At 37.3% G+C, this 12,150-nt stretch overlaps 1 protein-coding gene across 1 annotated transcript; it reads left to right on the plus strand.

Annotated features, from left to right (window-relative positions):
• Positions 1-1,362: 1,362 nt before the first annotated feature.
• Positions 1,363-6,124, plus strand: LOC105767021 (uncharacterized). The gene is made up of 6 exons (XM_052630364.1): positions 1,363-1,474; positions 1,610-3,002; positions 3,427-3,755; positions 4,322-4,840; positions 5,565-5,690; positions 5,880-6,124. The coding sequence occupies exons 1-6, from the start codon at positions 1,363-1,365 to the stop codon at positions 6,122-6,124; spliced, it is 2,724 nt and encodes a 907-aa protein (XP_052486324.1).
• Positions 6,125-12,150: the final 6,026 nt, after the last annotated feature.

The raw sequence follows: 12,150 nt of genomic DNA on the forward strand, positions 1-12,150 counted from the left end.
TAGAAGCTTGTCAAGTTCAAATTAATCTAACTAGCACATTCAAGTGGTTCATTTGCTTACTCCTTAAGGATTGAAAGAGACCATTCGGCTAGCTTAGGAGATTATTATAAATGACTGAATTTTTACTTTGTAAAGGACTTTTGACATTTTAAATAACGAATTGCTGCCAAATTTGTGAGGCATTTTCTCTCAAATTTCGTTCGAGACCCGTAAGACTTATCTAGCTTCTAGTGGCATCTTTTCGAGTCTTTCTTTCGAACTTATCACTCCCTAAACCCGAGTGTGGCGTTCACCTTTGATACCTTTGGTTCATACTTTACTAAGTATTGGGTCAAGGTCCTTATCCACCATTTCCAACTCAATTTGGTCCTATAAGTTTCGGGTCAACACTCTTCTTTAGTGTTGGTTCACTCTTGACCTTTTTGAACCATTACCAATTCGTACCAAATACCATACCATTTCGTACCAACTTCCATACCATTTCATACCAATTCCTAAATACCAAATCGTACCTAAACCAAATACCATTTCTTGTTTATTCCTAAACCGAATTCGACCATACTAATCTACCATTTGACTTAAGCCAAATCCACATCTTATTTTGATCGAACTTATTTTACTTCTTTGAACACAAATATATTCTTTCTTCTTCTTGTCTAATATACTTCTTCGTTTACGATCGGGAAATAAACGACTCGGGTTCAACTACTAAACCGAGATCGTATCATTTGGTATCAGAGCTGGTTAAAATGAGAAGAACGGACATTCGAGAAGAGCCGGAGTAAGTAGACTCGTGAAAAAAAATTTGAAAAAAAATCGAAAAAAATAAATAAAAAATTGAAAAAAAAGAAAAAAATTGTATACGGTCTAGGTGCAGACGAAAAGAACGTGAAAGATCCGTAAAAAAAAAAGAGTCTGGAGACGCTTCAACAAAATTTTTTCCAAAATCACATTCTACACTCTTCTATATCCCTCTTAGTGAAATTTCACGCTATTGAAAAAAAAAATTTCGATATAAAAAAAAGTGTTTCGAGTTTGTAAGTTTGGCATTCTCTTCTATTCATCTTCTAAGCCACACTTAGCCTAAAGCCTTTCTTGCTTCTTTTAGCCTACTCGTAACCTAACATCAAACCCTTGTAAAGCCATTTGAAGCCGACCCATTGAACTACGATAAGGTCACGATGAGTCGCTTACGAAATCACGAGAGGAACTTGAGTGGAAAAAGGCGTGAGAGTTACATCAAAAGAAAAAGCCAAAAAAAATTGAGTGAAACACGAGTGGAGTGTTATTCTTTCTTTTTGAGAGATTCGTGAGGTTTTGTTGTGAGGTTTTATTTTCATGTCTCAAAGTCCTGAACGAAATATGGCGGAAGGAGGTGGAAGGCAACCAATCCGAAACATTGCGCCTGGAGGAGGTGGAGTGCCGGATTTGGCTCAACAAGCCTTGTTACGAGAAATCCAACGCATGATCCAAGGTGAGTTAGAATCTGTTAACGAACGATTGGATCGAGTTGAATTGGGGTATCAATGAGAGCGTACACCCCAAGGGCCGCAAAGAAGGCGAGACCAATTGGAAATCAATCAAGACGACCTATATGATCCGAATGAAGTCGAAAGTGATCAAGGATCAAACATAAGTGAAGGACGAAGAGGTCAAAGGAACCGAGGTAATTGGAATCAAAGACGCATGGATGACGACTTAAGAAACATTAAACTATCCATTCCATCCTTTCAAGGAAAATCTGATCCGAAAGCCTACTTGGAATGGGAGAAGAAGATCGAATTGGTTTTTGATTGTCATAATTATTCCGAGATCAAAAAGGTGAAGTTGGCGGCCATAGAATTCTCCGATTATGCTATGATATGGTGGGATCAACTTACTACGAGCCGAAGAAGGAATGGGGAACGGCCAATATCAACTTGGGCTGAGATGAAGGCCGTGATGCGACACCGATTCATTCCCTCCTATTACCATCGGGAACTCTATCAAAAACTTCAAAATCTTACTCAAGGCTCAAAGAGTGTTGAGGATTATTTCAAAGAGATGGAGATCGCGATGATCCGAGCCGATGTCCAAGAAGATCGTGAAGCAACGATGGTGCGATTCCTTGCTGGTCTCAACCGAGATATCGCTAACATTGTGGAACTCCAACATTATGTTGAGATAGTGGACATGGTACACATGGCCATTAAGGTGGAGAAGCAACTTAAACGAAAGAGTACCACTCGAAGCTATCCTATCCAAAGCACAACTAGATGGGGGCAAAGTTCGAGTAAAACTAATCCACCAAGTCGCGCCAAAGAACCGATGGTGCCAACCAAAGGAAACAAACCCATGGGCGACACAAGCAAAGGAAAGGCAACTGATTCATTTGCTAATCGTTCAAGGGATATTAAGTGTTTTAAGTGCCTTGGAAGGGGCCATATTGCGAGTCAATGTCCCAACCGCAACGTCATGGTGGTTCGAGCAAATGGAGAAATAGAATCGGAGGAAGAAGAACTTGAACATGAGGCCGAAAACGTGTCTGACAATGAAGAAGAAGTGGAACATGCTCTTGATGGAGAACTCCTAGTAGTCAAAAGGAGCCTAAGTATCCAAAGTATCGACGATGAACAACAACGAAAGAACATCTTCCATACTCGTTGTCAAGTACAAGGAAAGCTATGTAGTGTCATCATCGATGGAGGAAGTTGTACGAACGTGGCAAGCACTCTCATGGTGGAAAAATTAAATCTACCGACCACCAAGCATCCAACTCCGTACAAACTTCAATGGCTCAATGATGGAGGAGAGTTAAAGGTGACAAAGCAAGTTCTAGTCTCCTTTTCCATTGGAAAATATTCTGATGAAGTGCTATGCGATGTTGTTCCGATGCATGCGGGTCACTTGTTATTGGGCCGTCCATGGCAATTCGATCGTCGAGTTATGCACGATGGTTACTCAAATCGATATTCTTTCAAGCATATGGGAAGAAATGTAACCCTAGCCCCATTGACGCCAAAGCAAGTTTACGAGGATCAACTTAAGTTGAAAAATTCTGTAGATCAAATGAGAGAAAAAGAAAAGAGCGAAAATACAAAAGAAAAGAAAAATGAAAAAAAGAAAGAAAATTCAAAAAAAGAGAATGAAAAGAAAGCAAGAAAAGAAAAAGATGAAAAAGAAACATTAAGTGAAAAATTGAATGTTTTTGCAAAAGCAAGTGATGTTCGAAAAGCGTTTTTGGCAAGACAACTGATCCTTGTACTTATGTATAAGGAAAACTTGTTTAATACTAACGACTTATCCGGAGATCCCCTTCTTCTGCTTTTGACTCTTTGCGAGATTTCAAAGACGTTTTCGGATGAAGTGCCAAGTGGTTTGCCACCACTTCGTGGATTGAGCACCAAATCGATTTTGTGCGGAGTCATTATTCCTAATCGGCCACAGATACCGAACCAATCCCGAAGAAACCAAAGAGCTTCAATGTCAAATCAACGAACTCATGGAAAAAGGCTATATTCAAGAAAGCCTTAGCCCATGCGCTGTACCGGTTTTGTTGGTGCCAAAGAAGGACGGAACATGGCGCATGTGCGTCGATTGCTGTGCCGTAAATAAAATCACCATCAAGTATAGGCATCCCATACCGCGTTTAGATGATATGCTTGATGAGTTAAGTGGTGCCAAGTTATTCTCAAAAATTGATCTCAAAAGTGGATACCATCAGATTCGAATGCGCGAAGGTGACGAGTGGAAAACCGCTTTTAAAATGAAACATGGTTTGTATGAATGGTTGGTAATGCCGTTCGGCTTAACCAACGCCCCTAGCACTTTTATGAGACTTATGAACTATGTTTCTGAAATTTCATTGGTAAGTTTTATGTTGTGTATTTCGATGATATTCTCATTTATAGCAAATCGATGGATGAGCATGTAATTCATTTGCATGCTGTTTTGGAAGTTCTTAGAAAAGAGACTTTGTATGCCAATCTTAAAAAATGTACATTTTGTTCTAACAAAGTGATTTTCTTAGGTTTTGTGGTTAGCTCGGAGGGCCTCGAAGTAGATAGCGAAAAGATTAAGGCGATTCAGGAATGGCCGAGACCGACGAGCATAAGCCAAGTGCGAAGCTTCCATGGCCTAGCAAGTTTCTATAGGCGTTTTGTACCTAACTTTAGCACGTTGGCCGCACCGTTGACAAGTACTATCAAGAAGAACTCAACATTTTATTAGGGCGAAGAACAAGAAAATTCCTTTAATCTTATTAAGAATTGTCTTACTAAAGCTCCATTATTAGCATTGCCTGATTTTTCTAAGACATTTGAAATTGAGTGTGATGCCTCAGGTGTTGGAATAGGTGCCGTGTTAACTCAAGACGGGAGGCCGATCGCTTACTTTAGTGAAAAGTTGAATGGTGCCGTGCTAAACTACCCCGTTTATGACAAGGAGATGTATTCACTTATCCGCGCTCTCGAGACTTGGCAACACTATTTGTGGCCGAAGGAGTTCGTGATCCATTCGGATCAAGAAGCGTTAAAGCACATTAAAGGACAACACAAATTAAACAAACGCCATGCTAAGTGGGTGGAGTATTTGGAGTCATTTCCCTATGTCATTAAATATAAAAAGGGTAAGGAAAATATCGTAGCTGACGCTCTTTCAAGAAGGTATACCCTTTTGTCGTATTTGGACTCTAAACTACTTAGTTTTGCATTGTTAAAAGATTTATATCCTGCTGATGATGATTTTGGAGAAATATTTGTTGCTTGTGAAAGTGTTGCTATTGATAAGTTTTATAGGAGTGATGGATTCCTTTTAGAGAAGGAAAATTATGTGTGCCATGAGTTCGTGACGAGACCTATTAGTACATGAGGCGCATAGCGGAGGCCTTATGGGCCATTTCAGCGATGGAAAAACCTTAGCAACCCTCCAAGAGCATTTTTATTGGCCGAAAATGAAAAGGGACGTTGAACGAGTGTGTGTACGATGTGTGACATGCAAGAAGGCCAAATCCAAGATTAAGCCGCACGGGTTGTATACGCCGCTCCCTATACCCGACGCACCTTGGGAGGACATTTCCATGGATTTTGTCCTTGGATTACCTAGGACTAAAACGGGGAAGGACTCTATTTTTGTTGTTGTTGATCGTTTTTCCAAAATGTCTCATTTTATTTCTTGTTCAAAAACTGATGATGCCGTTCACATTGCTAACCTTTTCTTTAAGGAAATTGTACGTTTGCATGGCATTCCGAGAATAATTGTTTCAGATCGAGACATGAAGTTTTTTAGTCACTTTTGGAGGTCATTGTGGGGAAAGCTCGGGACTAAACTGCTGTTTTCAACCACTTGCCACCCCCAAACGGATGGCCAAACGGAAGTGGTCAACTGAGTGCTATCAACTTTGTTAAGAGCCATCATACGGAAAAATCTCAAGTCATGGGAGGAGTGTTTATCGCATATAGAATTTGCGTACAATCGATCCGTTCATTCAGCAACCAAACACTCTCCTTTTGAAATCATTTATGGATTCAACCCGTTAACTCCTTTAGATTTAGCGTCTTTACCTAACGATCAACTTATTCATGCAGATGCTAAAAAGAAGGCCGAGTATGTAAAGGAGTTACATCGAAAAGTTCGAGCCAACATTGAAGCAAGAACCGAGAGTTATGCTAGGAAAGCGAATAAGGGTCGTAAAAGAATTATCTTTGAACACGGTGATTGGGTGCAGGTTCACATGAGAAAGGAACGCTTTCCATTAGCGTAGATCAAAGCTATTACCGCGTGGTGACGGACCTTTCCAAGTTTTGGAGCAATTAACGAAAATTCTTATCGGCTTGATCTACCAGGTGAGTATAACATAAGTGCAAGTTTTAATGTCTCTGACTTATCCCCTTTTGATGCAGATTCCGATTTGAGGGCAAATCGCTTTGAAGAGGGGGAGGATGATACAGCCACACCTCAATTCCAATCTAGCTCGAGCAAGGAGCCTTTGGAGCTGCCTCAAGGTCCCATCACCCGATCACGAGCCAAACAATTCAAGGAGGTTTGTTTGGCTTTAGTTAACAAAGTTTGGGCGAGACTTTGGTTGAGCACATCGAAGAAGCTTGGACCAACTCAAGAACACTCCATGCATTTTACTACGAGCTGAATTAACTTCCAATTTAGCTCAATGAGCTCAAATCAGCTCAAATTAGCTCAAAACTTGCAAATTCAGCTCAAATAATTTTTGCTATTTAATTTGTCTCAAATCTGGTCGGATTTAATTATGCATGATTAATTGTGTTTTTCTTACATGTTATTAAGTCAAATTAATTTCCTACAGCTTATATATAAGTTTTAATACATGTTTTTAATGTGTCTTGTCCAAACCGAATTAATTAGACTTAGTTTAATTAATTGAGTTTTGTTTTAATTATTTGGATTAATGTTGTCTAAATTTTGTTTTTAATATGATTCAGCTGAATAATGATCAACTAAATTCATTTGTTCATGTTGTGTAGGTTGGCCGAATGTGGATGGAAGCATTTAAGCTAGGTGATACGGGGGTTGCGCGCGGACCAAGATCGAGTTGCCAAGTCACGGGAAACTCCTACGAAAAACCCTAAACAATCAGATCCTAAAGGAGATTGCGATTTTGCCCAATTGAACACCAAGATAGTTTTCCCCAAATTTCGACAATCTGATTTCACCCAAAAAGAGTATGGAAGAACCCTAGAAATTGGGGATTTTTTTGGCTGATTCCTTAAGATAGAAAAAGGTGAAAACACAATAAAAAGAAAATAAATTAGATAAAGATTCAAAGACAAGCGAAATAAAGAAAGAATTGACAAAGAAGAAATTAAAAGATAAGTCCTAAAAAGCCTTGAAATCCGAAAGATCTCACAACTTCCTTCAAACGGCTCTAATCTCCCTCCAAAGAATATCAATGGCAAGAAGAAGGTTGAAGATGGCTCCCACAATCAAAAGATTGTTAAAACAACTTCTAAAGAAAACTCAAGAGAGAATTCTTGGAGAAAACCTCAAAGAAAATTACGCACTCAACAAATCGAAATTTAATATATATTTGAGAAGTTGTTTACAAGGTGGCTAGCCATGCCTTTAAATAGGCCTTATAACTAGTACTAATCTAATTAGAAAACTAAAATAAAAAAACTCCTAATTATTTTAATATGGAAATTCAACCAAGGGTCTTTATTTGGGACTCGGGACCTGAATATTTACATAAAAATTAAACTAAGTAAAAATAAATAAATAAAAATAAAAATAAAAATAAAAGTTTACAACTTGGGCCACTTTGACAATTTGGCCTGATTTTCAACTAAGTATGGGTGGATTTCTTGATTGAGCTTGGAATCTTCTTATTGGGCCTTGCCTTCAGGAATTTGGGTTGGGCCTCTGTGACTCGTATCATTCCCCCCTTCCTCAAAAAGATTCGTCCTCGAATCTGAAAAATCAAATGGGGACAAGTCAGGCACATTGAAAGATGGACATGTTTTAAAGCATTCAATCCTCTCAAATTGTTTCCACAAACCATGAATAAATCGCGAGTAATAAATCAAGTGGTAAACGTAATCGTCACAAGTAGGTATTTGAAAAGGTTCACACGGTTCACAGAGTTGTACAATCATACCATGCATTAATTGACGGACTATAGATTCACTCACACATGCATCATAAAATTATCAAAAACAATAATCTTTTATCAACCATCAAAACAGATAGATCATCAATAAATAAAATAGGACACCAAGCATGTTTCGATCTAAGTGTTTTACAAAAATTAAATCATCAACATGATCTTTGTCACTATCCGAGGAGTACAAAGGTGTTTCAAAAGTTTCAAGCATCTTATCTTTATAATGAGAAGAATAAGGGTCGATTTTACCTTTTCCATTTAATACAAACCTTCACTCATCGGGGCATAGTGTAGTCGAAACTCATTGTTGAGTTAACCTTTGTCAAATGCAACTCAAACTTCATGTATAACCACGTAAACTGCTTAAGGCACGAATATAAATTGAAAACAAATTTGGTAAATTTTGTTACCTTATTCAAAAACCAAGTATCAAAACAATAGAAAGTATTTGCACACAATAGATGATGCTTGATTTTCCAACAAAATATACCAAAATAGATTCGTGTTTAAAACTTGATTTTAATTAGTCATGCCAAGTGTAACAAAGATTTCATTAAACCAATCAAGTTAAACCATGAGGGTTTTCGACATACGTACCAACTTACATTCAAAACTTTTTTTATTCACCAAAATAGATTTGCACAAATTCGCAGATTTTACACAAGGCAAATCAAGAGAATAACAACTCACGCTTCCTTCCTTAGTTCGTGGCAATCCTAGAATAAAATCCATGGATAAGTCTACCCATGGTGATACGACCACGCCTCGGGCACACTTTTGGACCAGCTCCTTAAGCATTGTTTGCAAATCCATGCGAGCTAAATTAGTTCATTTTCTTCTTGTTGAGCTCTGTTTAGCTCGTTTCCAGCTCACTTGAGCTCAAGTCAGCTCATTCGAGATCAATTTAGCTCAATTTTAACCCAATGAGCTTATTTTTAGCTTTCTTTAGTTTGCATTTATTTTGCTGAAATAAACCATTTAATTTGTCTTTAGTTGAATTAGTTGTTTATTTTAAGTTAATTGATTTGTTAAAATCGGACAAATAATTAATTAAGTGTTTTAATTATATCTAAATTAAATACTTAATTAATTATGATGTTTTAAATATGTCGAATTTGTTAATATGTATGGCGAATTTAATGTGCAAATTATTGAGTTCATATCTTGCTAATTTAATGTGTCTGAAATGCATTTAACTTGTTGATGCTATTTGCTGCAGGTTCATGAACGGATTGGTGTAATGTATGGGAGTGTGCATGCACAATTGAGGTTCAATGGATGGCATTTAAAGTAACACATGCATTTGGGACGTTCATGCAAGAGGAGTTGCTGAAAGTTCATGTATTTGAAGATTCATGGATCATATTTATGGGGGAAAGTACATGGGACGTTTCATGCATGATTCATGCATTTTCAAGATGACCATTCAAGTATTTTAGGCACATTAATGCCTCATTCAGCCAAGGGAGATGTAGGATCATTAAAGGCTGCACATTCATGGAATTATGGAGATTCTTCAAGGCTAAGGATGCATGAATGCATCTAGTGAAGCAACATGATGATTCGGTCAATCCATGCATCATCTCCGGACATGAACCGAATTTTTAATGCTTCATTCATGCACATTCAAGAAATTAATTATTTCTTTCTAGAAATTTCTAGCATATTCATGGCTGAATTCTTAGCCATTAAGTTGCCCATTCGGCTAGCTTAGTCTTTGCCTATAAATAGCTTACTTGTTTATTGTAAAGGTTACGAATTTGATTATTGAAAACTTGATTGAGAGGTATCCTCCTATCCTATTTAAATGCGAGTCTCGTTCGACTTATCTAGCTCGCTAGTGGCGTCAACCCGACTCCTTGAACTTATCACCATTCGGTGTGGTGTTCCCCACCTTTTTATACCTTTGGTTCTTACCTCAATATAGGTAACGGGTCAAGGTCCATCTTCGACTATCCATCAAATTCACCTTAAGCAACATAAGTCCCGGGCAATACTTCATATAGTATTGAATTGTTCTTCAGCTTGAGTTCACTTTACCATCTCCATTTTAACTTTAAAATTATAAACTTTATTTTTCTTGTAAAACCCGAACCTAACATCAATCATCAAACTTCACCTATCCTTTGAACCCTTTTTCCAACTTCCGCTTAAAGTTAATCAAAATCCATTTTCTCACCAAACGAACGACTCTTCTCGTCGACGATCGGGCAAACAAGTGAATCAACTCAATCAATCGAGCTGGATCACATCATTTGGTATCAGAGCTTGCAAAACGAGGAGCACCGACATTCGTAACAAGGCTGCAAGTAGGTTCGGAACGTGAAAAAAAAATCAAAAAAAAAATTTCGAGTTGTAATTTAATTTTTTTTCCTTCCTTGTATTTACCTTACTATTGTATTGGAGTATCACAAAAAAATCAAAATTCAAAAAACAAATTCGAAAAAAAAGAAAAAAAAGAAGTGAGCAAAAAAAAAGAGTAAAAAAAAAGAAGAAGTGAAAAGTCTTGCGAGTTTTATTTTCATCTCTTATTACTCTGATCATCAAGTATCCCTTCCTACCATTATTTATCCATCCCAACGCCACACTTTAAACCAATTTTTTTCTTTGTTCAGCCTACCTTACACCTGACATTATCCCTTGTAACCCATTTTGAAACCGACCCTCAAGCAGCAAATTAAGTCTACCGAGATGAATTACGAATTTGTGAGATGAGGTCGAGTGGTAAAAGGTAAGAGAGCGTGAGTTCATTCGAGAGAAGAAAAGCCAAATAAGAGTGAAACACGAGTGGTGTGCCATTTATTATTTTCTTTGCGAGAGAACTTGTGAGATTTTGTGGTGAGGATTATTTTCTTTCTAATTTATCTTTTGTTTTCTAACATTTTGTTGAAACATGTTCAAGAATTTTCGAATGTGAATTCCAAGTATGGAAGCGAAAATGCAAAGGATAATACGATCTGAATTCCAACGAATACAAAAAGGAGAACTCCAAGTAATATCCGACAAAGATAAAGAAGATTTGACACTGTTAACATTGACATCAAAATGAGTTCAAGTCTTCAACAATTGGAGAACGAACCGCAACATAAGAATCATTTCATACTCGATCCGAGTCCACGATAAAATTTGTTGCATCATTGTTAATTGTGACATTAGTTCAAATGTGGCCAGCACTAGAATGGTGGAAAAACTTGGCTTACTCGTTACCAAGCATCCCCAACCTTATAAGCTGCGGTGGTTTAACGACAAAGGTGAATTTGAAGTTACTCAACAAGTGCGTGTTGTATATTCCATCGGCAGATACCAAGACGAAGTCGTTTGTGATGTGGTACCTATTCAAGCTTGCCATTTGTTGCTGGGAGCACCATGGCAATTGGATCACAAGGTTACTCATGATGAACTTACCAATAGGTATTCCTTCAAGCATCAAGGAAGGAAAATCACCTTAGCACCGCTCACACCGGAACAAGTCCAAGAGGACCAAATCAAATTGAAAATTTTGGTTGTAAAAGATTTTGAGCGAGAAAAGAATAAAGAAAATGAAAATGAAAGAAATGAAAAAGAAAAATATGAAAATGAGATTTCAAAAATAAAAGAGAGTGAAAAGCAAAAAGAGATTGAAAAAGAAATTGAAAGAGAGCTTGAAAAGAAATCGAGTGGAAAAGAAAAAGAGTTCGCAAAAGAAACGAGTGAAGAAAGTAAGCAAGAAAAAGTAAGGAAAATTTTTGCTAACCCCTGTTTGAGTTTGCCTTTTGATTCTTCTTCATTTCAGTTTGCAAAATTTCACCCACTTTGGTTCCAACTTCATTATCTTTCGACATCGACGTTTTCAATTAATTGAAAATGTAAGTTGGATGTTGTGAATAATTTTCAAACTTTCGAAGGTAAGTCAGGTAAGAATCTTTTTGGTCTTCATTCTGATTTTGATTTGTTTTCTATCGATCAATTCGACCATTTTGTTGGTCTTAGAGAAAGCCCATTCAAACATTTGTTTTGTTGTTTAACCTTGGATCGAAATGTTGATTTTTCCTTGAAAGGAGGCTTGCAATGCTCTAATCATCATTTGCTTCCTACTGATTTCCATCACGATCAATTGCAAGATATCATTCTTCCAATGTTTCAAGGTAAGCAAGGTATGAATGTTGAAAATTTTAAAGCACCTCTGCCTTTTTCGATTGTTGGTGGACACTTTGTTGATGATTTGGTCTTTAGAAAAAATCTAAACTTTGACGTGGCTACTTGTCATTCTTTGATTGATGATGATCCATTTGTTTTTTCTGATGATAAGAAGATTCTTGTTTTTGAAAAATATTATTTTCTTGATGGTATTGGTTGTTTATCTTTAACTAGCAATGGAATGCATGTTTTGGATGCTCGAGATGAAAGTCCGTATAAATTGTTCATTCTAACTGATCCTGTTGAAAAGGAATGGAAATGTATTGATGGGTATGGCATCAGCAAGATTTTTGATGAAGAACGATTAAAACAGCACCAACAAAATATGGAATTGTGTGATCAAAAGTCGACATATCATCTGT

Source organism: Gossypium raimondii, chromosome 5 (genome assembly GCF_025698545.1).
Source record: "Gossypium raimondii isolate GPD5lz chromosome 5, ASM2569854v1, whole genome shotgun sequence".
In the NCBI taxonomy this organism is placed as follows: domain Eukaryota; kingdom Viridiplantae; phylum Streptophyta; class Magnoliopsida; order Malvales; family Malvaceae; genus Gossypium; species Gossypium raimondii.

Coding starts and splice junctions, on each gene's coding strand:
- LOC105767021 (XM_052630364.1), top strand. CDS start 1,363: ATGGCGGAAGGAGGTGGAAGGCAACCAATCCGAAACATTGCGCCTGGA. Junction 1,475..1,609: donor AATCCAACGCATGATCCAAG/GTGAGTTAGAAT, acceptor ATCCGAATGAAG/TCGAAAGTGATCAAGGATCA. Junction 5,691..5,879: donor AAGAATTATCTTTGAACACG/GTGATTGGGTGC, acceptor CTTTTGATGCAG/ATTCCGATTTGAGGGCAAAT.